This window comes from Giraffa tippelskirchi, chromosome 1 (assembly GCF_054371585.1).
Source record: "Giraffa tippelskirchi isolate mGirTip1 chromosome 1, T2T-mGirTip1v1.2.pri, whole genome shotgun sequence".
NCBI classification, from domain to species: domain Eukaryota; kingdom Metazoa; phylum Chordata; class Mammalia; order Artiodactyla; family Giraffidae; genus Giraffa; species Giraffa tippelskirchi.
This window is the reverse complement of record NC_137275.1, coordinates 16,926,360-16,950,487: the sequence shown is the minus strand read 5'-3', so window position 1 is coordinate 16,950,487 and position 24,128 is coordinate 16,926,360. Positions and strand designations below refer to the sequence as shown.

Below are 24,128 nucleotides of genomic sequence, written 5' to 3'. Positions count from 1 at the left end.
ACTTTCTATTCAAGCAGAAAGGGAGCATTTTAATTTATAAAACTGGAAATCACATATACATTTCATTATCTAGCTTATACTGAAAGAAAAGAATGTACTCCTCACTTAAAAGTAAATTTTAGGTCTAAATATTGGGTTGGCTAAAAAGTTCCTTTGGGTTTTTCCATACCTGAACAAACTTTTTGGACAATCCAACATTTAAGGTACATTCACCAATAAGTTAACTGTTCTTGAATAGTTTGCCAAAGGAAAGAAATAATAAATATTTTTATAGTTTTTACTATTAAATTCCATCTTACTTTGGACTATTGCTCTAGACCAGTCAATATTTGGCAAGTAGCAGGATCACTTGGGAAGTTGTTAAAACAGATTGTTGGTGTCCACCTTCCAGAGTATCTGAGTACTGTACTCAGCAGATATGAGTCAGACCAGAGAATCTGCTTTTCTAACAAGTTCTCAAATGATGCTGATGTTACTAGTCTGAGCTCCTCACTTTGGGAACCAGTTTCTAGACTTAGTTCCTTGAGAGGTAAAAAATAATCACTGGGGTTCAAGAAATTTTAGTGAAACAACAGAACAAATCAATGCTTAAATGAATGAAAGAATAAGAACTGGACAAAGGATAAAATCATATGTAGAACTACCACACTGTATTGCTGGAGAGACAAATACTTCTCTAAGCATCTAATCTTTTCAACTGAACATTGCTGGAAATTAGAAATCAATCCACCCGAAGACTTCAATGCATGGAACTTAACAAAATCAGTGGGAAAACCAGATTAAAAAAGAGAGGAAGAATAAAAATGGTGGTACTGACAACTTGTCTCAAGCAATATTTGCCTCTACTGTGATTGGCCTAATACTATCAATAGCTGGCTCTCTTAATGATAAGCACCAATTTGAAGCTTGTGCTACTACCTGTGCAAATGTACCACCAAGTTTTCCGGTGTTACTATGAAATGTGGAGGGCAAATATTATCAGTGGTTTACCCATCCTGGTGTAAGGAGATATACAGCCAGCATATCGGTATATGTTGGTGGGTGTATTGGTATACGCTCAGGTGTGCCCTATGGGGAAACAGATTGTCAATGCTGGCAGTTTCTGAAATCAGTTCTTTTGGCTATCTTAACACATTATCGACTGGGGTATTTTTGCAGAAACTAATGCCTGTGGCCAGTGATTTGTTATGTAAGTGGATACTGAAACATCTCTGGTCAATAATGTTTGGGTAACAAAAGATGTATTAATACATTTCTGGTTAATAAGCTATTAAAAATCAGAAATGAGTGGAGAGAAAGGGGTGGGGGAAAATTGAGGTAATTACCTTCACTAATATCTTGGCTGTAACCACCATCTGGTTCAATGTCCGAGGGGATCATAATATGCCATGTAGTCATGCGGGCTTCTGCTTCCAGTCCAAATCCATCCACATTGCTAGAAAATTCCAGGCAGTTTAAATTCTATGAAGGAAATTATTGTAGCTGCAAAGTGTAATGACTATTACTCTGCAGACACAAGTGAATGCTGGCTCTGTCACAAAGTTCCATTAATGGCAGACAGATGTTGGGCAGATTCACAAAATAGGACTTCTAATTTACCACGGAAATGTCATTTTTAAGGAGTGATATCACAAATCCACTTGACCAAATGTAATTAAATTAAATTACAGCATTAAGATGAGCATACTATTTCAGATGCTTTTTGATGACTATTAACATTTTTACCTAAAAATTACAAAAAGTTCTCTGATGAACATTTTCCTCCTCTATCTGTGCTCCCTCTCCCACCTCTATGTCACCCCTCTGTGCTCCAGCAGCAGTGGAATACATGTAGTTTCCTATGCGCTGTATTCCTTTTGCCATCTGGGCAATCACACAGGTGAACTCTCTCTCCTGACATCACTCTTCCTCATTTTCTTGGGACGATTAACTTCCTCCTCACTCAGGTTCAAGTTGTAACTCAGCAGGTGTCTCAGGCAGGGGCCACCTGTCACATGCTTTCTCCCTGAGCACCGTGCTTCTAGCAGAGCACTTAGCACATCTGACTGGCTGTGCTTAGTTACTGATCCTCCCTCCTAGACTGCAAGCTCCAAGACCTGCCACAGGATCTGACTTACTCATATTTCTTTCCAGTCCCTAACTCAATGCCTGGCCTCCAGAAGACATCAAAGAAATATCTGTCAAAACAATCAATGGAAAAATACTAATTTTACCCATATTGCATTTATTTACTGCATTCCTATCCTTTTACGCCTCTTCACCTCTGACAGCGTGTATCTAAATTACTTAAAAGTAAAGAATCTTTTTAAAAGTATATATGACACATGATGAACAAAAAAGAAAAGATACAGGAAATTAAAGCAAAAAAAAACCATTATCTCATTGCAAAAATTCAATACTTGTCTTTTACCTTCTCATGAAGTTTTAAGTAAAACTGAGATTACAGAAAAAAGAAATGTTATCATCAAAAAAGTATTAATACAACAAAGACCAGTTTAAACTGAACCTAAAAGTTACCTCCCAACATGCAGGTTAATGAGGCAGTGAGCCAGACAGCTGATGAATTCTTGGTCGTGGTTTCCGGGGCCCAGGATCAAGTTCCTGTTGACAGTCAGGACCCTGAGAGAGTCAAGCAATGCTACTTGCTGCGGGACGGTTTTGTGTGCCCGGGAGAACTGGTACAGGATGGTCCTGTTGAGGCAGTGATAGACCGCATCCAGTGACAACCCCTGGGATCTTCTCTTTGACTAGAGATATGAGAGACACTTTACTTAGCAAAATGGAAAAAAACAAAACCCAAACCAAAAACCCTGCTTATAATTCACACATGAACATTTATTAGGTTTATTGTGTACCAGATGCCATGCTAGGTACTGGGGTGCTGAGTTGTTAACAAAAAGTACAAAGCGCTTGCTATTATTAGGTTCTAAGCCCAAGAGACACATAAATGTGATGTCAGGGGATGAGTGCTCTGTGTAATTAAACCTCGCAGTGAGGAGAGCTGCCAGCCTTCCTGGGAGTGAAGCAGCCTCCCTGAGAACATGACGAAGTGCCAGCTGGGTAGCGTCTCCTACCCACAAGTTCTGTCAGGGTGATCAGCATCTACTCAAAATTACACACAAAAATTACCTAAAACATTAGTAAAAACTTTGTCTGACGTTCCACTTTCATCTTACTTGAGAACTTTTCTCTGACATACGAGTTTATTCTTAAATTCTTGGGTGACATGAAAGAACCTCTGTACCACATGCTAACAAAACATGACAAGGGTCTTTCCTACTTGCTACATCGTGTATTAAATGAGATTTGTCGCTTGTGCCAAACCAGGCAAAGGCACCCCAGACATGCACTAAAATGACATTTTCAAAGACAGAGGGCTCCAAGGGACTTTGTGAGGATTTAACTGCAAGAAGAGAATACTCCTTTAACAGCAAATCTTCATGCTCTGTAAACCTTTCATCATACTACAAAAATCTATCAAATCCTGTTAACATAAGGTCTTTAAACCAAAGGGAAGTTATCCAGCTATGAGTGCAGCAAAGAGTGATGTCAGTGGGGAAGACAGTGGGAGGCCCAAAGCTGGAGAGAAATGGGACGTCAGGCCAGGGGGTAATGGGGAAATGGTAATGATGTAAAGGTTTTATTCACTTTTAATAAGCTGAGCTTCACATTAAATGTCAACATTCATTATCTTATTAGTTACACTTATTTCGAACAATTTTGACACCCAAGGAAGTTTCTCAATAGGAAAACATGTACTCTACAGCTAATATGACAATGGATTACCTGTGCAATTAGTTGAATTATAAAATCTATAAGAAGTTTAGATTCTTTGTTGAACATGCCTTGCCAAAGCTTGTCCACCACACGTTGTGTGAAATAAAACACATTGTTCACCAATACCTGGTAGCTTCCTCCACTGGTGATAGGAAGGGATGCATCTTCTCCTAAATTCCAACAGGAAAAAAAAAATGTCTAAGAAAATGGATACCAACCAGCCCGAGACCAGACCCTTAAACAAGTCAGGCTAAGGAAAAGTGAGTACACCTACTATAATCAGAAATAAGACTAGTAACTCTTATGGACCACTTGAAGCAAAATGATGTTCATGGCCAGAAGTCATGATAAATGTTGAAAGAGATACTTTCTGCAGGATAAAAGCATTATGGATGCAGACTGTGAACTTTCTCACTACCTTAAGAGAGTCTGTGATAAGAAAACAGTTCTTCAACTTAAACTCAGTGACAGATGGTCCCCCTTTGACAGAAAAATTGTCAGTTTATTAGCTGTAAATTGATACTGTGTAACTAATAAAGGAAAAAGCAAACCATCAAACTGTCTCTTTTTGAATATACCTTTAAGCACAATGAAGTAATTTTGGCAGAAGAGAGGTCCAGAGGAATTAGGAATAATCAGTGGTGGTGGTGCCCAGGGGTATCTTTTGCCCCCTCCGAGATCCGTGATCCGTATCAGCACTGTTTCACTTCCATAGTTGCCCCAGGGTCCTCAGTGTGCCTGCTGTGTACATACTGCCTCAAGGCTAATCCTCCTGGCTGCGCCTCCAATGGAGAATGACCTCTTTAAGCCCCTCCTTTCTAGAAATTTGGAGCTTTTACTGATTGCAATTATTATTCCTGCCTAACTCTAAATTACTAAATGATGCAAAACTTTTCATTGTGTGTCTTTATGTAGTAAAACTGATACTATATAAAGATTCCCAAGTGATAAAAACAAATACAAAAGTTTGACTTTACACCATGCTTTGAGAGTTGCATGTTATGACAAAACTAAAGATTTTCTTGGCAAATTTGCTTTATAAAAAAATGATAAGGTAATAGCATGGAGGTTCTATGATTCATAAAATTACCAGAAATTCAAGTAGCAAATATGCTAAATCATTACTTTTCCTTCTCTTTTCAATTTTATGTTTTACATATGTTAATCCCACTGTGTTTTGCAGCTTTATTTTAACTAGATTGAGACATACAGAAACACATTTTAAGGTGCTTTGAATTTATGTCCTAAAAACCATTCCAAAGAATAACATAGATACCCATGATCCAATAATTCCACCTGAGGTATATACTCAACAGATATATATTAAATATTATACACACGTGACCCCTATAAGAACATTGATACCAGTTTTATTTCTAATTGTCTCCAGCTAGAAACTACTGAATGTCCATCAACAACAAGTTGTATAAATTTATATATTCATATAAAAGGACATTACACAGAAATGAAAATAAATGGACTCCTGACACATGCAACTATGTGGATAAACCTCATGAACACAGTATTGAGGGTAAAAAGCCAGACTAAAGAGAATACATGTTGTGTGACCCTGTGTGGATAAGGTTCAAGGACAGGTGAGATGAATCTGCTATTTTAGAAGTCGAGGCAGTGACTCAGAGACTACTAATTGGGTCAAGGAAGAGGGGAGTTTCTGCGGGTGCTGGTAGCGCATTTCTATCAATTGTTCTTACAGAAGCATGTCATCTGGGTGGTCGTTCACAGAATGCTACATTTATAATTTGCTTGTTTGTAACTATACTACAATAAGTTAATTTTTTGAAGTATTAGCTAATTTATAAAAATACAGACTGTTCACATAATATGGTTTTAAAAACACTTTTTTCTCTTGCCTTGTCCCCTGCCTGCCACCTCTGAATGTATGAAAGTGGACAAGCAGCTTAAGTAGCCCCTGTTGCTGATCATTAAGGTCAGGTTCAAAGGAAAATACCAATACGATGGGAAAAGGCACAGGGAACAAGGAAAAAGATGAAGTTAAAAAAGCGGTATACTTGGAGTTTAAATAGAGAAGGGAAGTGATTACCAATATTTTTTAACAAAGTGAAGATAACATAATATTACCCAGTAAAACATCAGCTGCAAGCAAATGATCCATCACACTATCCAAAATGTAAGTCTGAAATTCTTTTTGCTGAGTTCTTGTCGATCTCTCAGGGGAGGCCTAAGTAATAAATTTTAGAATTAGAAACAGAACCAATTCAATGAAGGTAAGGCTAAACCACAGTTACATTATTGTAGTCACATTAAAAAAAACCCCTACTGGTAAGTATAACAAAATATGTCATGAGGGATGGTATGTATGTGTATACTCTATTTTTCTGATCATAGATATAAAAAGAAAAAACCTCAACAGGCATATTGTCTTCAGAATCCATTCCTCCAAAAACAGTATTCTCAACATTTTGAGTATTTAATAAAATGTTCATATTTATTATTATAATCTCACTTTCAAAAGAAATCAGGTAGTTTTTAATGATTTACACGTAAAAGAAATCATAAGCCCATGTAAACAAACACAAAAGCTCAGGACTCTAGTAACTAAGAAGGTAAAGTCAATGGGGACAAGAGTATTTATATAAAAAATTAATTAAGCACACAATTTCGCTTTGAGCTTCCTAGGGTCAAGAAGGGAAAAAAAGGGTTTACAAAGCTTTTTATTATCTATAAAATATTTTTAAAAAACCACACTAGTTAGCCAGCAAGGATGTTTTCCTAGATGGTTCTGAAAAGAATGTTCTCTGTGGGTTTGTTTTTATAAAGAGGACAATGAACAACTCAATAGGTAATACCTTTGATAATGGTTTTATATAGTATAAGATGATTTTTAAAATTATTGCGAATAAAAGCTTAGGGCATAAAGTTAAACTACAGTTCTCTGATGGCATTTCTCTAGGTAATTAGGGTGGTACAATCCAGGCGCATAACTTTCAGGTCTCTAACCTGAGAGGTGGCAAAGCACCAGGAACACAGGGATGAAAGGTGGGAGAGATCCTTTTGTCATTCTCTCAAATGTCAGTCCTGTTAGCTGGCTTTGGACAGGAGGCAGATATTGAACCATTCAATAAACTGACATGAAGTTGTTTCTTAAAAAGAGACCTGGATTTGTAGTTATAAGCAGAGGCGTGATGCTTTGCCAGTGAAATTAAAGAATCTATTTCTTCTCGCACAGACTGCTCTGGGACTATGTTTATAACCATGACACGAAAGTGGGCTACAGAACACTGTTTCATGTATTTAAAATTAAAATACGCTCTATTGGGGAAAAAAAAACCCGTTTCCTTCTATTCTGATTTTCAAAGTGGTCCTGATAAAGGTTTTAAAAAAGTAGTTAAAATTGGAATTCTATATTCAGATCAAAGATATTATTCTAAGGATTCAAAAACCAACCAAAGTTTTAACAAATGTTTCTCTGTTTTTGTGGTAAAACACATTTATCCAGTTTTAAAACAACAAAATATGGGCCAGGTAACAGTTACAAGAATACTAGTGCTTAGGAGTTTGGTTTGGCAGGAGAGTAATCTGCGAAAAAGTGAAGGTCATGTCATGTCGTTTTTAATCTTAATCCATTTTCCTGTGCAGCTGAACAGACAGCAGGAGAGCTGGGGCCAAGGCCAGCCCATTCCTCAGGCTGAGAGGCCATGGAGACCCAACCCCTGCCAATGGAACAGAAAGTAAAGACACTGAAGTGATAAGCAGAAGATTGATGAGTCTATGAGGACTATCTTTTAATCAGATTAGAGGCCATCCACAGAGGGATTTTAATACCCCTGAAGTCAGCAATACTTATTCAGGATTATAATCAACTCAATGTGGCTAATGAAACAGTAAGAGTGAGTAGGGTTTATACAGTGTTAATTAACAAGAGAAAGTTTTGGAGTCTGTAAAACAGGGAACATGGTACAAAGAGAAGTAGCTTGATCTGTCAACAATATTTATTTTTACTTCATTAAAAAGTATTCTATAAGGATTTAAGGCTGGCTCAGTCACCACTAGGGCTTCCCAGGTGGCACTAGTGGTAAAGAATCCACCTGCCAATGCAGGAGACATAAGAGACACGGGTTCCATCCCTGGGTCTGAAGGAGGATCCGACCCTGGAGGAAGAAATGCTAACCTACTCCAGGATTCTTGCCTGGAAAATTCCACGGACAGAGGAGCTTGGCGGGCTACAGTCCATGGGCCGCAAAGAGTTGAACACAGCTGAGCAACTGAGAACAGTCACCAAAAAGTATTTAACTGTCTGCTCATTGAAGCTGTGTCATGAGTGATTATGACTCAGAATTAACTCTGTTCTTGGCGCTAACCTCCAAGTTCGAATGTTCTTGCTGAGGCTCACAGTAGCCCAACTTTGAAAGGACTTAAGACTTTGTGAATGCATGCATCGTTCTCTGTTTTTGTTTTTTTTTTAACAATTCACTGGACACAATTATGTACCAGACACAGTGCTTAGTTTTATGTACCTTATCTCATTCTGCAAAATATCCTTTTGAAGTAGATACTATCATCTCCACTTTTGAGATGAGGTAGCTGAGGCTTAGAGAGGTTAAGTCAGTTGGTCAAGTCAAAACTAGGTTTCAAAGCAGTTTCTTTGATGCCAAAGTTCACTGCTTCACTTGCCCTACTCTTCCAGCCCTACTGAAAATTTCCAAATTGAAGTTAACAGATGTACAACAAGAGCAACTCTGCTATGATCTCTCTGTCGTGGTTTTCCAGATAAGCCTGGTTGGCTCACTGGACAACCAGGATGAGTTCAGCCCAGAACGAAGGGAGGATAAGTACTATGGTCTGCTCTGGCCTCTGGCTGTCAGATCTATCTTCCCAGAGGAAACACAAAGCCAGCCAATAACATCAGCCTTCAAATAATCAAAGCCCCCTTTTTGAGGCCTGGTGACAGGCCAGACAGCCCATGTGCGTCTGTGGCCCACGGCTGAGAGCACTGTGGCTTGGGGAGGAAGGCCTTGAGTGTTCTGTACTCTCTCTGCAGTGGGCTGGAGCCATCAAAGAGGATCTTGAGCTTTGTCATCCTGACTGCAGTGTTCCTCTTCACTGGCTTCTCTTCTCTCAGGTATTTTATGACAGTCCCTGCTCACTTTTCCACTTTGGTGGCGGGGCGGCAGGGGCTGTTCATTGCTCTGCAGTCATGTGGTTTTCACTCTGATGTGAACGGGGAGGTCTTTAAGAAGATGGCAGGAGCAGAAAGCAGTGAACTCCTCCACTTCACTATCTTTCTTTCCTTTAGGTCTGTATGAGTACTTTTTGATTTGTTCTCAGGTACTTTCCTTCCATGGCCACATGCAGCAAATTCATGTGGCCCTCCATGAGACCTGGTGGTTCAGATGATAAAGAATCTGTCTGCAATGCCCAACACTCGAGTTTGATCCCTGGGTAGGAAGATCCCCTGGAGGAGGGCATGGCAACGCACTCCAGCATTCTTGCCTGGAGAATTCCACGGATACAAGAGCCTGGCGGGCTACAGTCCATGGGGTTGCAAAAGAGTTGGATACGACTGAGCGACTCACACTTCCACTTTCTCCACGAGATGCCTGGTGGTGACAGCAGAGGACACTGGGGAAGACAAGCCAGGGAAGAGCAGCTGGAGGCCCAGGTACAAGCCAACACAGGCCACTTGGTTTCTGAGTAGGTCTTATGTGTCAGGTGCTGTGTTACGAATCTTAAACGGATCATCTTAGTTAATTCTCACTGTGGTCCTCAGAGACAGATTCTATTTTTATACTATTCTTTTTGTGTGTTCCAACAAAACTTTATTTATAAAGGCAGGCTGGATGTGACCCATGGGATACAGCTTGCAGATTAGGAAGTGCTTTCTAAATGTTAATGTGTGCACAAATCATCTGGGAATCTCATATACTATTTTAAAGGTGGGCAAACTAGAAGGGATGAAGAGAACTGAGCTGAGCCAAGGTACACGGCTAAAAGCAGCATGTTTAATTTCTCAAAATAAATGGGTGATTTACCTATTATTTATTTAACTCTCACAGCAGTCACCTAGGGGAGATAGTATATAATATCATTCCTTAGAGAATGAATTTGGCTTGGTGAGATTATAAGTGGAAACAGTGTCAGAGTTTATTTTGCGTTTTGAGTTTATTGAGTTTATAATAAACATCAGGGCCAGAATTCAAACCAGGCTTTGCTACAACACCACACTGCCTCCCCTGTATTTGACCTGGCTCATACTGTAGCCAGTTTAGATGAATGCAGATCTTTTATTTTTCTAGACTGCTAATGAAGATAATTTCACATATTCTTTAGTAGATGTAGTGAAATAAGTAGATACTCTTGTGAGGAAATCCCAAATAATCTTAAGACTGAAAATAGCCTGGCATGAGTATATCAGACTGAAAATCAGTCGGTTCAAACCCCTTCTTCCATGAAGGTAGATGGCAAGTGTATAGGATAATTCTCTTCTTAAACGTCTTCAGAAATAAAGACTTCTCAATCATAACATTCAAAAGCATATGAATGTAATTTATTTTTTCACACTATAGGAAAACATGGAGTGCAATATCCTTTTCACTATTTTTTGTATGTGTATTCTGTGTGTGTTAGATTTGAAGCATAAATTTTAAGAAGTATGATTTTTTTCTCTGTAAAGGTCTTATGCTTTTTTAAAAGAAAAAATTTATTTATTTGGCTGCACCAGGTCTTAGTTGCGGCATACAGGATCTAGTTCTACGTATGACCAGGGATCAAACCTGCTATGTATGACCAGGGATCAAACCTGGGTCCCCTGCAGTAAGAATACAGAATTTTGGCCACTAGACCACCAAGGAAGTCCCTAAATACATGTATTTTTAAAAGCAAACTTATATATCTTTTATTAGATAGTATCATATCTTGTTCGGGAAAGGCCAGGGATGTAGTTGTAGTTAAATGCTTCAAAACTACTTAAAGAACATATCAAGACACTGAGCTAATTTTGTGAGAGCTAAAAGGACACATGAAAGTTGGTCCCTAACTTTAAGGAGCTAATGATCTATTTGGGAAATTCAATCTTGACACTCTCTGGTTCTTCCTAAAACATCTGCACCCCTGACACCCTAATGCAATCAGATACAATTCCACTATAGGGCAAATTAGTGACCACAATAATGAGAATGTTACCCTGAAGTTAATACATGCCATATCAAGCTTTCCTCACTGAAAAATACAGAAAAACTAAAATAACAGACAATTACATAATTTATCAACTGCTAGTTAGTTAGCTATCAGGATTCCTACAAGACTGATATGCAGAGTACATCATAAGAAATGCCAGGCTGGATGAAGCACAAGTTGGAAACAAGATTGCTGGGAGAAATATAAATGACCTCAGATATGCAGATGACACCACTCTTACAAAGTGAAGAACTAAAGAGCCTCTTGATGAAAGTGAAAGAGGAGAGTGCAAAAGTTGGCTTAAAGCTCAACATTCAGAAAACTAAGATCACATTATCCAGTCCTATCACTTCAAGGCAAATAGATGGGGAAACAGTGGGGACAGTGGATGACTTTATTTTTGGAGGCTCCAAAATCACTGCTGATGGTGACTGCAGCCATGAAATTAAAAGACGTTTACTCCTTGGAAGGAAAGTTATGACTAACCTAGACAGCATATTAAAAAGCAGAGCCATTACTTTGCCAACAAAGGTCCATCTAGTCAAGGCTATGGTTTTTCCAGTAGTCACGTATGGATGTGAGAGTTGGACTATAAAGAAAGCTGAGCACTGAAGAGTTGATGCTTTTGAACTGTGGTGTTGGAGAAGACTCTGGAGAGTCCCTTGGACTGCAAGGAGATCCAACCAGTCCATCCTAAAGGAGATCAGTCCTGGGTGTTCATTGGAAGGACTGATGTTGAAGCTGAAATGCTGATACTTTGGCCACCTCATGCGAAGAGTTGACTCATTTGAAAAGACCCTGATTCTTGGAAAGATTGAAGGTGGGAGGAGGGGACGACAGAGGATGAGATTGTTGGATGGCATTGCCAACTCAATGGACTTGAGTTTGGGTAGGCTCCGGGAGTTGGTGATGGACAGGGAGGCCTGGCATGCTGCAGTTCACGGGGTCGCAAAAAGTTGGACATGACTGAGCAACTGAACTGAACTGACAAGACTGACAGTGTTATTACTGGATATACGCACTTAGCCCATTTCTTCTACATATGTGTATCTTATTTTTTGGCTCGGTTATGCTTTCTTATACCTCTTCTGAACTTTATTCTGTTATTTCATGATAAACATTTTATTTTGCATAAAATGCTTCACATTCTTACCCCAGGCACTAAAATACTAGCCATCTCTTTTCTTATTTTTATTTTCCAAAGAGGACAAGTTCTACCAGGCATGCTTGTCCACATGAATTATTGATGAAATCAATTATTTTCCTGCCAATAATAAATACTGTGGTCCTGGTTAAAATGCTTAGCATGACTGTTATCTAAATTATACTAGTGATTTCTTTTAATAGATCAAGCTGAGATATTTCTACATGAATAAGATAAAACATCTGCTGGAGTTTTAAGGTTTCAAATAAAAAATTAACTGTTTTCTCTTCACCACTAGAGGGAGAAGAGAAAGTGCAGGGTCAGTTGTCCAACAATTGTCAGCACCATGCAGGAAGTTTTTCAGAGAGAAAAGCAGTTAGTCTTTTGCACTGAAATCTTTCATGAAACACTATTTTCAGAGCCCTTGCATGTACTGCTTGACCCTGTTTAATATGCATTTGCCGAAAGAATGAATGAATAAGCAACTAATTATATCTTAGATTCCCTTCTGGAATTTCTCTTTGAGATTTTCCTAGATGAACATTTGGTTTTCAGTGATGGTCAACTTCTAGAGCCAGCAGTGTGGCCACTAGGGTTTGTTTTCTGAAACATCAGCTAGTTCTTATCAAGAGAATGAGCAAGTGCAAGGACTAAATGTTTGTGTCCCCTCCCCTCAAATTCGTAAGTTATGCCCTAACCCTCAATGTGATGATATTATAAGGTAGGGCTTTCTGGAGGTAATTAGGTTTAAATGAGCCATGATGAATGCATGCTTAGTTGCTAAGTCATGTCTGATTCTTTGCGACCCCATGGACTGTAGCCCTCCTGACTCCTCTGTCCATGGGGATTCTCCAGGCAAAAATACTGGAGTGGGTTGCCATTTCCTTCTCCATGGGATCTTCCAGACTCAGGGAGTGAACCCGTGTCTCCTGCATCTCTTGCATTGGCAGGCAGATTCTTTACCATTGAGTCACCTGGGAAGCCCTGAGAAGCCATCCGGGAAGCTCTGGGAAGGCCATGAGGGTGGATCCCCCATGAGGGGACTCAAACCCTTATAAGAAGATGAAGAACCACCTGAGCTCTTTCTCTGCCCTGTGAGAGCAAGGCAGCCTTCGATGAGCCAGGAAGAGGGCCCTCACCATGACCTGACCAAGCTGGTAGCAGCCTTATGTCAGACTTCTTAGTCACCAGAACTGTGAAAAATAACTGCCTGCCATTGAAGCCACCCAGTTTTGGGTAGTTTGTTATAGCAGCCTGAGCTTACGTACCAAGCAACCAACACATTTGTTGCCTTGAGGAAAAATTTAGTAAGTGCATATTGAGCACCATGTTTTAAGCCCCACAGGACACTAAAAGCAGTAACACTGGAAGTGATACATAAGACAGACTGAAGTAGGGAGTTTACAAGATGAGGGGACAACGCTGCTGTACGAGTCTAGGAGGGAAGCAGCTGGTACACTAGGGTCCCTGAACCAAACTCAGCCTGTGCTAGTTCTTATAAATAAAGTTTTATTGGAACACAGCCATGCTCACTCATTTATGCATTGTCTGTGGCTGCTTTCTAACTGCAATGGCAGGTTAAGTAGTTGTAAGAGACTGTACGGCCAACAAACCTAAAAATATTTGCCATTTGGCCCCTAATAGGAAAAGTTTGTCAATTCCTGGTCTAGGGAAAGGGCAATAAAGGACTGAATTAAGGACATGCAGGGACTTAGCTGGCGGTGCAGTGGTTAAGACTTCACCTTCCATCGGAGAGGGTGCGGGTTCAATCCCTGGTCAGGGAGCTAAGACCCCACATGTCTTCCAATCAAAAACCCAAAACATAAAACAGAAGCAAAACTGTTATAAATTCAATAAGACTTTAAAAATTGTCCACATTAAAAAAAATCTTTAAGAAAAAAAGGACATGCCAAGGGGAACAGAAAGAAGAGAAACAAATTGATAGTATATATATTAGCACACTTGGGATTAAAAACTTCCCATAGCCCATGATATGTTCTGCCTTTACAACCCAGAGGAATTAGAAATCTGAAAGGTATTTGGCATAAAACTTGCTTGGCTATTAACACTCTCATTATAAAAACAATTTAAGAGATGTAAATGCATCTCTTTGTCTTTACCTCCAACAAAAGGTCAATCAGTGGAGTCTGCTTGCTGGCAGGGGTAAGACAGAGGTTGTCTATTATTAAGACCCGCATGAAGTCAAAAACAAACTTCTTAGCTGGGTGATTGGTCAGGTATGTCTTGACGCCCACGTTGCAGTACTCTGATTGGCTTCTGTTCATCCCTGTGTCTGCTGCAAAGGCTTTAAATTCTTCTGCTGGAGATCCAACTTCGTCATCGAGATCAGTCACCTAATAAAATCAAGAGGAAATGTACCCTAGTCACGTTCGATTTCATTTAACATTTTTACTTCCGTGTTTCCTAAAAACCAAACTGTAGCACCAACAGCATTTTGGTTCAACATTTACCTCCTATGAAACTATTCAATGCATCGGATAGTTCACTTGGCTTTACTCATACACTCCCATCAGGGTGGTAATCGGGCACCATAGGTCATGATTACTCAACACACGTTCCTTCTAACATCAAGCTACCAACTGGCTGCTAACCATATAACTGCTTTATGTTGAATTTTTATTTCTACTGTGGATAACTGCACTTGAAATAAATAATAAAATGAGAAGGACTATTTTATGTGCATATTACAAAACATACCTACTGAGAAGCCAAGTGTTACAGAATTCCAGATAAAGATCTGGCATACTAACAGTTGTATCCAAAGGCTAATCTATTTTTTAGGTTAAAAAAAAAACAAATAAATCAAACAAAACAACAAAACTAGTACCAATTTTGAGCCAACAGAAAAAGAAAGGTCAAGAAGACAGATTACAAGATGCTGACAAGGAAAAAACACTGCAATATTACTAAAATCCTGTTTTTACCAAATATGTGAATTTTAAAGTTACAAACAAGCCACAACATTAAGGTCATGTGGTATACTTGTCTTTCTCCTAAAAATCCACAGTTTTGAGAATGAGTATTTCATCTTTTTACATAAATAAAAATCAGTATGAGGAAGGTACTTTATTCCAAGGTGTAGAGTAAGTAGTAGAAAAAGGAGGAAACATCATAAAATTCTGAAGTTCCATGGGGGAATAACTGTCTTTTGGGTTTGCTTTAAAGGACAAAGGAAGTTATCTATATGATACATATATTAGCCGCTCAGTCATGTCTGACTCTTTGCGATCCCAATGACTGTAGTCCACTGTAGCCCACCAGGCTTCTCTGTCCATGGGATTCTCCAGGCAAGAATACTGGAGTGCATTGCCATTTCCTTCTCCAGGGGATCTTCCTGACCTAGGGATCGAACCTAGGTCTTCTGCTCTGCAGGCAGATTCTTTACTGTCTGAGCCACCAGGGAAGCCCATATGATATATGATTAGTCTAATAACTTTCTACTAAGTTAGTGCAAAATATGAAAAATAACAGTTGAACAAAATGGAAAAATTTGAACAGAAAAGACAAGCATGCATTTCATTTCTTATAAAGACAATCAAATCCTGTAACTAGTCTGTAAAGACTAAATCCAGGAGATGCTGAATTCCTGAGATAAATGAAGTGGAAATAAACTTGGTCCTATTAGAGTTCTGTAACCTGAGCTCACAACTCTACAGCTATCGTCACATATAATAAGAAATGGATCAACAGCTACATGAAGAGGAAATTCACTCATGAGAGACTTACAAGAATATGGTAAATAAAAACAGGAAACAGTGTTCACTGATGAAATTTTAGGGGAAGGCAGAAGAAGGGTGTGTCTGGAGCCAGACACCAGATAATGACGCAAGAGGTGGAGCAGAAAGTTACAAAACTATAACTTAGTCAGAAGCTTAAAAGATTGGCCAAAAAAAAAATCTGCTAACAACTGGAGCAGACTAATTCCAGTTCTGACATTTTCCTCCCCCTTTCCTACCATCTCTGAATAAGGGCGGATGTTAAAGGGGAAGACTGTAGCTGCCAGTGCACACAGGAAATCAGGGTTCATCCACATGGAGGCCAGGTCCGGGACATTGTGATACAAGTATCTGAAGAACTGCATCAGGGTCACAGGATACTCCCGGAGCCAAGATCCCTCTTCTTCTGATTGCCAAGGCTGCCAGGGGACAGGAGAGGAGACAATAAGTTAGGACACTGACAGTGCTACAAGTTACTCACTAACTACTCTTCTGACACCTGATATACTGATGGTCCAGAACTCTCATAAACCACACACGGGGGTAAACACACAGGCCAACAAATCAGGAAATAAGCTAAAACAAAGGCAACACCCCTAGAAGATGACAGGATGTTTTTGCATTCACTGGGGTACTCACACTGGGCTTCCCTGATAGCTCAGATGGTAAAGAATCTGCCTACAACGCAGAAGACCAGGGTTCAATCCCTGGGTGGGAAGATCCCCTGGAGGAGGGAATGGCAACCCACTCCAGTATTCTTGCCTGGAGAATCCCATGGACAGAATAGCCTGGCGGGCTACAGTCCATGGGGTTGCAAACAGTCAGACACAACTGAGCGACTAACACTGGACTGGGGTTCTCATAGCTCAGTAACTGAAGTCAATGGTTTTGATTATTCAGCGTTATCAACGCAAATGTGGTGGGGGCTGACAGTGGCTGTATTACCATCAAAGTTGTCCCATCCTCGATCATGCCAGAGAGTAAGGAGTAAGATAAAAATGGGGAAGTTATTTCACCTTTTGAGTCTCACACTGGCACATAAAAAATGAGAACAGTGTTCTTAACCATTATGCAACTGTGATACTGTGATTTATAACAAGAAATATGTATTTAGTCTTTGTCCCATTTCAGGCACAGAGATCCTCAAACTCTTGGCATTTCCTAAGTGATAAGAGTCATAAATGTGTCTTTTTGTTCAAGATGGTGGTGGTTTAGTAGCTATTCTCTCATTTCTCAAGACTAGCATTCCAAGTGGGGACAAACATGCAGGATTATGTCTTGACTTGTGTTGTGTCCGACTTTTATGATCCTAAGGACTGCAGCCTGCCAGGCTCCTCTGTCCATGGGATTTCTCAGGCCAGAATATTAGATTAGGGTGCCATTTCATCCTTCATTTGTTCATTATAAGGAGCCCTCTTCAACCACACTTGAGTTTAGGTTGATGGGCTCTTGCCAGGGGAACCAACTATGTGATTAGAAGGTTGGAAATTAACCTAACCTGCTCCTCCACACCCTCCAGGGAGAAAGAGTTCAATCACCAGTGATCAATGACTTTAATTAATCATGTCTATGTAGTGAAGGCTCCATAAAAAGTCAAATCCATGGGGTGCAGAGAGCTTCTGGACTGGTGGACACGTGGAGGTGCTGGGAGAAGGGCAGGTTGGAGAGGGTGTGGAGCTCTGTTCCCCTCCCCACCTTGCCGGATGCCTCTCTTCCAGCTGGCTGTTCTGGAGTTACCTTTTATAATAAACTGGTAATCTGGTAAGTAAAATGTTTTCCCGAGACACAGGAACCTGTGATTTATAACTGGTGAGTCAGAAGCACAGGTAACAACCTGGATTTGTGACTGGAATTTGAAGAGGGGCAGGACTGATGGAGGAGGGCAGGGAGTATCTTATGAGACTGAGCCCTTAACCTGTGGAACTGGATGCTATATCCAGGCAGACAGTGTCGGAACTGAACTGAATGGTGAGACACCCAGCTAGTGTGGCAAAACCTTCTATACACTTGGTGACCTGAAGTGTCAGAAGTAAAGCAGTGCTGTAGTAGAAGACTGAGAAGGAGACACACAGGAGTTTTCTTTTCCTTAAAAGCATTACCACAATAACTATGATGATGATGCTGAAAAAAAAAGTAAGAAGACTCTATTTGAACAATGTTTATCTTCTGATACTTGCCCAGAGAGTCTTTTGTTTCAGCTTAGATTTTTATAATTGTTTATGAATATAAACAAAAACCAGAATCCCAAAGCATTCTAAATTAACACATTTAATAGCAATGTTCTTTTCTTAGATTGCATAAGAACAGTTTGACTAAAATCAGATTTGTCAGGTACTTGTAATCCAAAGAATCTAGTTAATAATTCCTCTTACAATGTGATCCTAAATTTTGTAAAAAAAAAAAAATTAAATCATTATTCACAGCATTTCTGTGAGAGATAGGAATGAAAATTTTATCATTTACTCTTTCAATGCTTCATATATAAGTTAGAAATAACTAAAATAGAAAATGAAAACAAACACAAAGTAAAACTTGCACTGATAACCTTTTGCACCTCTAAATAAAAGTGATTTTAAAAGTTCAAATAACATATTGTTGCAATTTCATGTAATACAATATATTTATTATATAAATGTATATACTGAAATACGTGTAATATAGCACTAACAGCATCAATTAACACTTAATAAAGCTTGTATTCTATACCAGGCACACTTGTAAGCACTTTGTGTACATACTAACTCATAAATGCTCACAAGAATCCTAAGAGGTAACATTTATCGTCATTATCATTTCATACATAAGGAAACTGAAATACATGAGGTTAGTATGTCTGGAGGACCAGAGTTGGGATGTTGAACCCAGCCCCTGAGTTCATGATCTTAACAACTGCACGGTCTGTCCTTACACTAAATATAACAAAACAGAGGGGCTGAGGTTCGGTTCCAGAGACCACGTAGTAAATAAAGACTTAGGTTACCGAAGGATTCCTCTATTATAAAGGAATCCCAGGCAGGAGGAATTACCGACAGGTGTCAGTGTCTCTGGGGACTTACTGAATTCAGCATGCTACGGAGCATGCCCAGTAACAAAAAAGCAGCTTCTGTGCACACGTTGTGGATAGACGAGACCACGGTTCCACTGGAGGCAGGAACTCCAAAGATAAAGGTCCAGATGGAATCTAAATCAAACTGCAGAGATGAAAGTGAATCAGGATTAGGCGCTGTCAAGTGTTCTCGGTAGAGACCCTCACAAGTTCTAATGTTCTAAAACTTCTTCGAAATTAGTTTCTTTCAAAGCGAGCAATGAAGAAAAGACAAAGACTTCCCTCCTATGTTTTAAAACTCATTTTTCCATTTATAAGACAAAGTGAATCTTATGCATCAGTGTCCTAGTTATCTATGTTAAAAACATCATTTTCTTTTTTTTCCTAAGGAAAATAAACAAAGATGCTTGCTAATTAGCTAGGTGATGAAATTAAAGAATTAATGGCTTTAAGTAGAAGCTCTTCAAAAAGCACAGTGAACTTACTCCCCACACCCCCCTCTCAGCAATGTTCTAATTCACTTTTAGATTACATATAGATTAAGATTTGACTAAATAAAAATCAGTTTGAGGAGATTTATTCATAGTAGTTTTATATAACACTTTGACTATGGTGTCTGTAACCAAACTCTGCTTTGCTCATGCATCTGTATCGTGATTTAATGTAAGGGCACAGACTCAGTGTTTTCATTTAAAAGGTTTTGTCGATTACTTTGGCTGGTCTGAATAGCATCTTGGGATTATTATGGAAGTGTAATTGAGTTTAAGACTAAATTCCTACATCTCTGCAGTGCTACAAAAATAAGCTATCTAGAGATATCCACATAGTCTTAAGATTAGAAAATCAGGTAAAGCCTTACTATTTTCCTAATGTGGACATTACCTATCATTAAGAATTTAGAAATACTTTTCTAATTAGAATTTGCACTAAAAATCCTTTCATACCTACCCAATTAATTTGTGGAATGCACATTACTTCCTTTGTTTTTAATTCTACAGAAATTAAATTATATTTCTAGATAAAATCACATTACTCCAATTCTTTTGATCATCATTAAAATACCATCCAAAATCTTCCCACGTATATAATCACACAGAATAATCATAAAGAGAAAAAGAACAACAGGAACACAGAACTTCTTTTTGGGAAAATTTTCTATAGTATTTTCAGATTCCTATGACCCCAGTCAAATCCCAAATGTGAGATAGGGATGGAACCAGTTGGTTTTTACTGTGATGAACTCATCACCCTGCAGTGACTTTTTGGCAAATGTAATTACACTTACACCCGACTAGGTAATTCCTACCTGGCAACCCTGCTTACATCGGCTGCTGACGACAGGCACACTGACCTGCAGGTTCTCAGGCAGCTCACTAACGGGCTGCTGCAGAAACAATGCCATGAGGAGGAAATAGAGAGCAGGGACATTAGTGTGTTTAGGAAGGAATGACTGAAGAACCGGAAAGCCAGGAAAGTGACAAGCATCCCGGTTAATCTCCCTGACAGTTGATCGTCCACCAGCACTCCTGCCCACATTGAATCCTAAGAGGAAATACAACGAGAAGGATGAAATTAGTCATTGATTACCATGTTACATTTACACAGAAAGGAGTAAGTCAGTATGTGATATTTCCATCTCGGACATTCATATTAATATAAGCAATTAACTACTTGACTTGGGAATTAATCTTCCAGTCAGAAGTTTTACTTTACTTTCTCTTTGACTTTGGCAAGCCTGTCTATTAGGATAAGGCTTCCCTGGTGGCTCAGATGGCAAAGAATCTGCCTGCAATGCAGGAGACCCGAGTTCCATCCCTGGGTCGGGAAGTTCCTCTGGAGAAGGGAATGGCTACCCACTCCAGTATTCTTGCCTGGAGAACCCCATGGACAGAGGAGCCTGGTGGGCTACAGTCCATGGAGTCGCAAAGAGTTAGGTCTTAAAACATAGTTGAGGCAGTCAGATACAAGAGGTAAGATAAATTCTACTCATTAAAAGAATGATGTCCAGGGACTTGGTTAAGACTCTGTGCTTCCAACGCAGGGGGAATGAGTTCGATCCCTGGTTGCGGAACTAAGATCCCACCTGCCGGGGGGATGGCCAAAGAATTTAAAAAAAAAGAAAAAAAAAACACCAACCAAGAATGACCTCCAAAGAGCTCTCACATTCTGTAAGAAGAAAGTAACATTTAAAAAGTAGCCAGAGTGTAGGATACTACTAAAAATGTAACTTAAAAATATGATAGCCATAATAGAGTTAATATATTTCATTTGTCTTGAATATTATGAACTAATTAGCCTTAAATGACCTACAAATTTAGAGATAGGACAAAATGAATATATGAAATAATCTTTCCTTGCATGATCTGTAACTCTGCAGGAAAGTTTTCTGGCCGAGGGACAGCAAATCTGAGCCCACTGTGACTGTAGGTATCTGGAAATCCAAAGTGTGTTCTAGAAGCACAGCTCCACCAGGAGATAACTACTTATCTGTGTGGTTTATAGCACCAACCTTTCCATCAATCCTGCTTCCTCTGTTACACAGGTAATTTGGGGAAATAACTCAATTAGTTCTTTCACCAACCCCACACCTAGTACACTGCTCAGTACAGAAGGAATATTGGCCAGAGGTTCAATGGAAGACTTTTGCAAATAGCAACCAAAGATGAAAGACTGACTTTTACTCTGAAGCAATTTTTATTTCAATGAATATCCACATTTTTTCCCAAATTCTTTTTTCTAAGACAAAGCAGCACATACTTGCTACTATTTAAAATAATGAAAGAGAAATTTGTGTCTAGGTGGCTTTTTAAAGAGTCCAAATAAATTGCTGTGTGATATTAATTAATCCTTCGGAGTATATGATCTTCTAATTAACAAAAAATTGGACAGCAATTTACCAAGCTCTTCATATATCATCTCAATTCTTAAACAATGAGCATGTGAGTAAGAAATTGCTATTATCCTTTTTATAATGTGGAAAATATGCAATCTGTTCAAAGTCATGAAGCTAATTAGTGGTGGCACTAGGAACTGTAGCCCAGTGTCTCTATTTTGGAGCCTGTGAAGTTACATGGTCTTTCTTGTGTGTGTGTGTTAAGTCGCTTCAGTCGTGTCTGCCTCTTTGCAACCCTATGGACTAGCTGGCCAGGCTCCTCTGTCCATGGGGTTCTCCAGGCAGGAATACTGGAGTTGGAGAGGGTTGCCATGCCCTTCTCCAGGGGATCTTCCTGACCCATAGATCAAACCCAAGTCTCTTACATCTCCTGCATTGGCAGGTGGGTTCTTTACCACTAGTGCCACCTGGGAAGCCCTGGTCTCCTTTGGTCCTCTTAATAACATCACCACATTCCTAAAAAACTAGTTGCATAGGAATACTGGGTGATAGTTGTTTGCAGTAAATTCTAAATGAAATCATAAACATAAAAAAAAGTCTGAGCCTTACGATATCAAAAAACAAAGTGGTATTTTATATATTAAACAGGAAAATAAATTTTGATCAAACTATAGGTCTTAAATGAAAACCAATACTAGCATTTATTTTCCTTTCCAAATTTTCACACTCTATTTCTACCCCATAATTGATCTTAAGAAATATCTAATAAGTTTTTAACAACTAAGCGTTAATTTAGATTTAAGCTACAGCTGATGTAGCTGGAGTTGGTGGTGATAGACAGGGAAGTCTGGAGCGATGCAGTCCATGGGGTTGCAAAGAGTCAGACACAACTGAGTGACTGAACTGAACTGAAGCTACAGCTACATATGGAAGGTATTTTTATAAAGAAAAAATTGATGAAAACTAATAAATGTGAATAAAACATTAAAAAACATACTGCTCATCAGCTCAAAGAGAAATAGAATCCAGTGAGATGCTATATCAATATATAGAGATATGTATCTGTATACCTACATAAGTATGTATGTATGTATCAAGTATTCAGAGAAAATGATATTAAATTGAATTGAATTTAAATGAAACTTAAATACCTAGATTTCTCTTTTAGAACCAAAGCAGCATATGTAATATACAGGCAGGTGTCAAGGAAGGACAAATAAGTTCTTAGACATGAAGTCTGGTTGGTCAGATAAGTTAAAAGCTCCTTTTCCTGGTATTACTGAAGTGGTGCAAGACAGAAAAAAAACCACAGGATTGACAGAAGACAGATACTCAGAAATATGACTCTCTGATTTAGGGACCTTATGTATTTAGCAGTCTTACTTCCCTAATTAGAGAGGAATTAATTCTTAATTTATACTCTTTAGGTTTTCCTATAAAATATAACTTATATACCATAAAATACATATACTTGTGTCTGGAATCGTGACAGTAAATGACACATTTGTTAAAGAATTTTGCAAACCACAAAGAGTTAGGTGAAACTTGGGTGTTCTTTTGGCCTCCAATGAGAAGCAGTGTTGTCAATCAGCATTAAAAACTCCCACAGAATTCTACAGAACTCACACTGAATTATGCCTTTTGTTGTTTATTCTCTTAGTAGCTATGAGCTACCATTAAGGTCAATAAGCTAAATTTCTTGCTACAAATCTGCTGGTAAAAATCTCTATAATGATAATAATTAAAAATATTTATTTTAAAGAAGCTCATTTTCTTGAGAAATCATTTCACAGTGATTTTCTGAATTTCTTTCCTTATCACTTACAAAGTTCTTTCAAGCATTTTTCACATGTGAAATAACAATAAAATAATCCTTTGGTGTAAGCTTTTTCTTCCTACCATTTGTTTTAACATTTGACAGCACATGTTACACCAAGGTAGTGATACTTTTACATTCTTCTCTTAACAGATAAATTACATATTAAAATCTGATCCCTAATTTTTCCATCTGACAAGGGTAAATAGTTATTCTCAGTGCTTATTGCAGAATACAATTATATATGATTTTAAATGTAATGTCATAAAGACAGATATAATCTTAAAATACCTTAGGAACTGAATGACCACAATTTTCAATAAAAACATTGTATTAAATATGCATTTTCCAAAATAAGATCATTAACATGAATAGGAATGTATGTATTAGTTCACATGACTCTAATATAGGAATTCATAATTTTCTATTATTATTTAAATGCTCAGTTCAATGTTGAAAACAGCATAGAGTCAGTGAGCAGACAGTAAGGCGCTTCGGCTGACATTCTGATGAGCTTAAATCTTGAGTGGTAATATAACACAACTGTTAGAACCATGGGCTTTGGATGAGTGACTTGGACTCAGATTTTGACACTTCTTAGCTGACAAATGACATTACCC

The 24,128-nt window shown here is 38.7% G+C and overlaps 1 protein-coding gene across 2 annotated transcripts in view; it reads right to left on the bottom strand.

The window, feature by feature from the left end:
- The window catches only part of WDFY3 (WD repeat and FYVE domain containing 3), a 279,731-nt gene that overhangs the window by 64,548 nt on the left and 191,055 nt on the right, over positions 1-24,128 (bottom strand). For both annotated transcript variants that reach the window (XM_081582148.1, XM_081582158.1), the window contains 8 exons: positions 20,166-20,401; positions 18,870-19,004; positions 16,053-16,232; positions 14,197-14,430; positions 5,878-5,977; positions 3,787-3,947; positions 2,518-2,747; positions 1,326-1,435 (listed from right to left, as the gene is read on the bottom strand). In XM_081582148.1, coding sequence (XP_081438274.1) covers positions 1,326-1,435; positions 2,518-2,747; positions 3,787-3,947; positions 5,878-5,977; positions 14,197-14,430; positions 16,053-16,232; positions 18,870-19,004; positions 20,166-20,401 — 1,386 coding nt within the window. The remainder of the gene's footprint in view (positions 1-1,325; positions 1,436-2,517; positions 2,748-3,786; positions 3,948-5,877; positions 5,978-14,196; positions 14,431-16,052; positions 16,233-18,869; positions 19,005-20,165; positions 20,402-24,128) is intronic.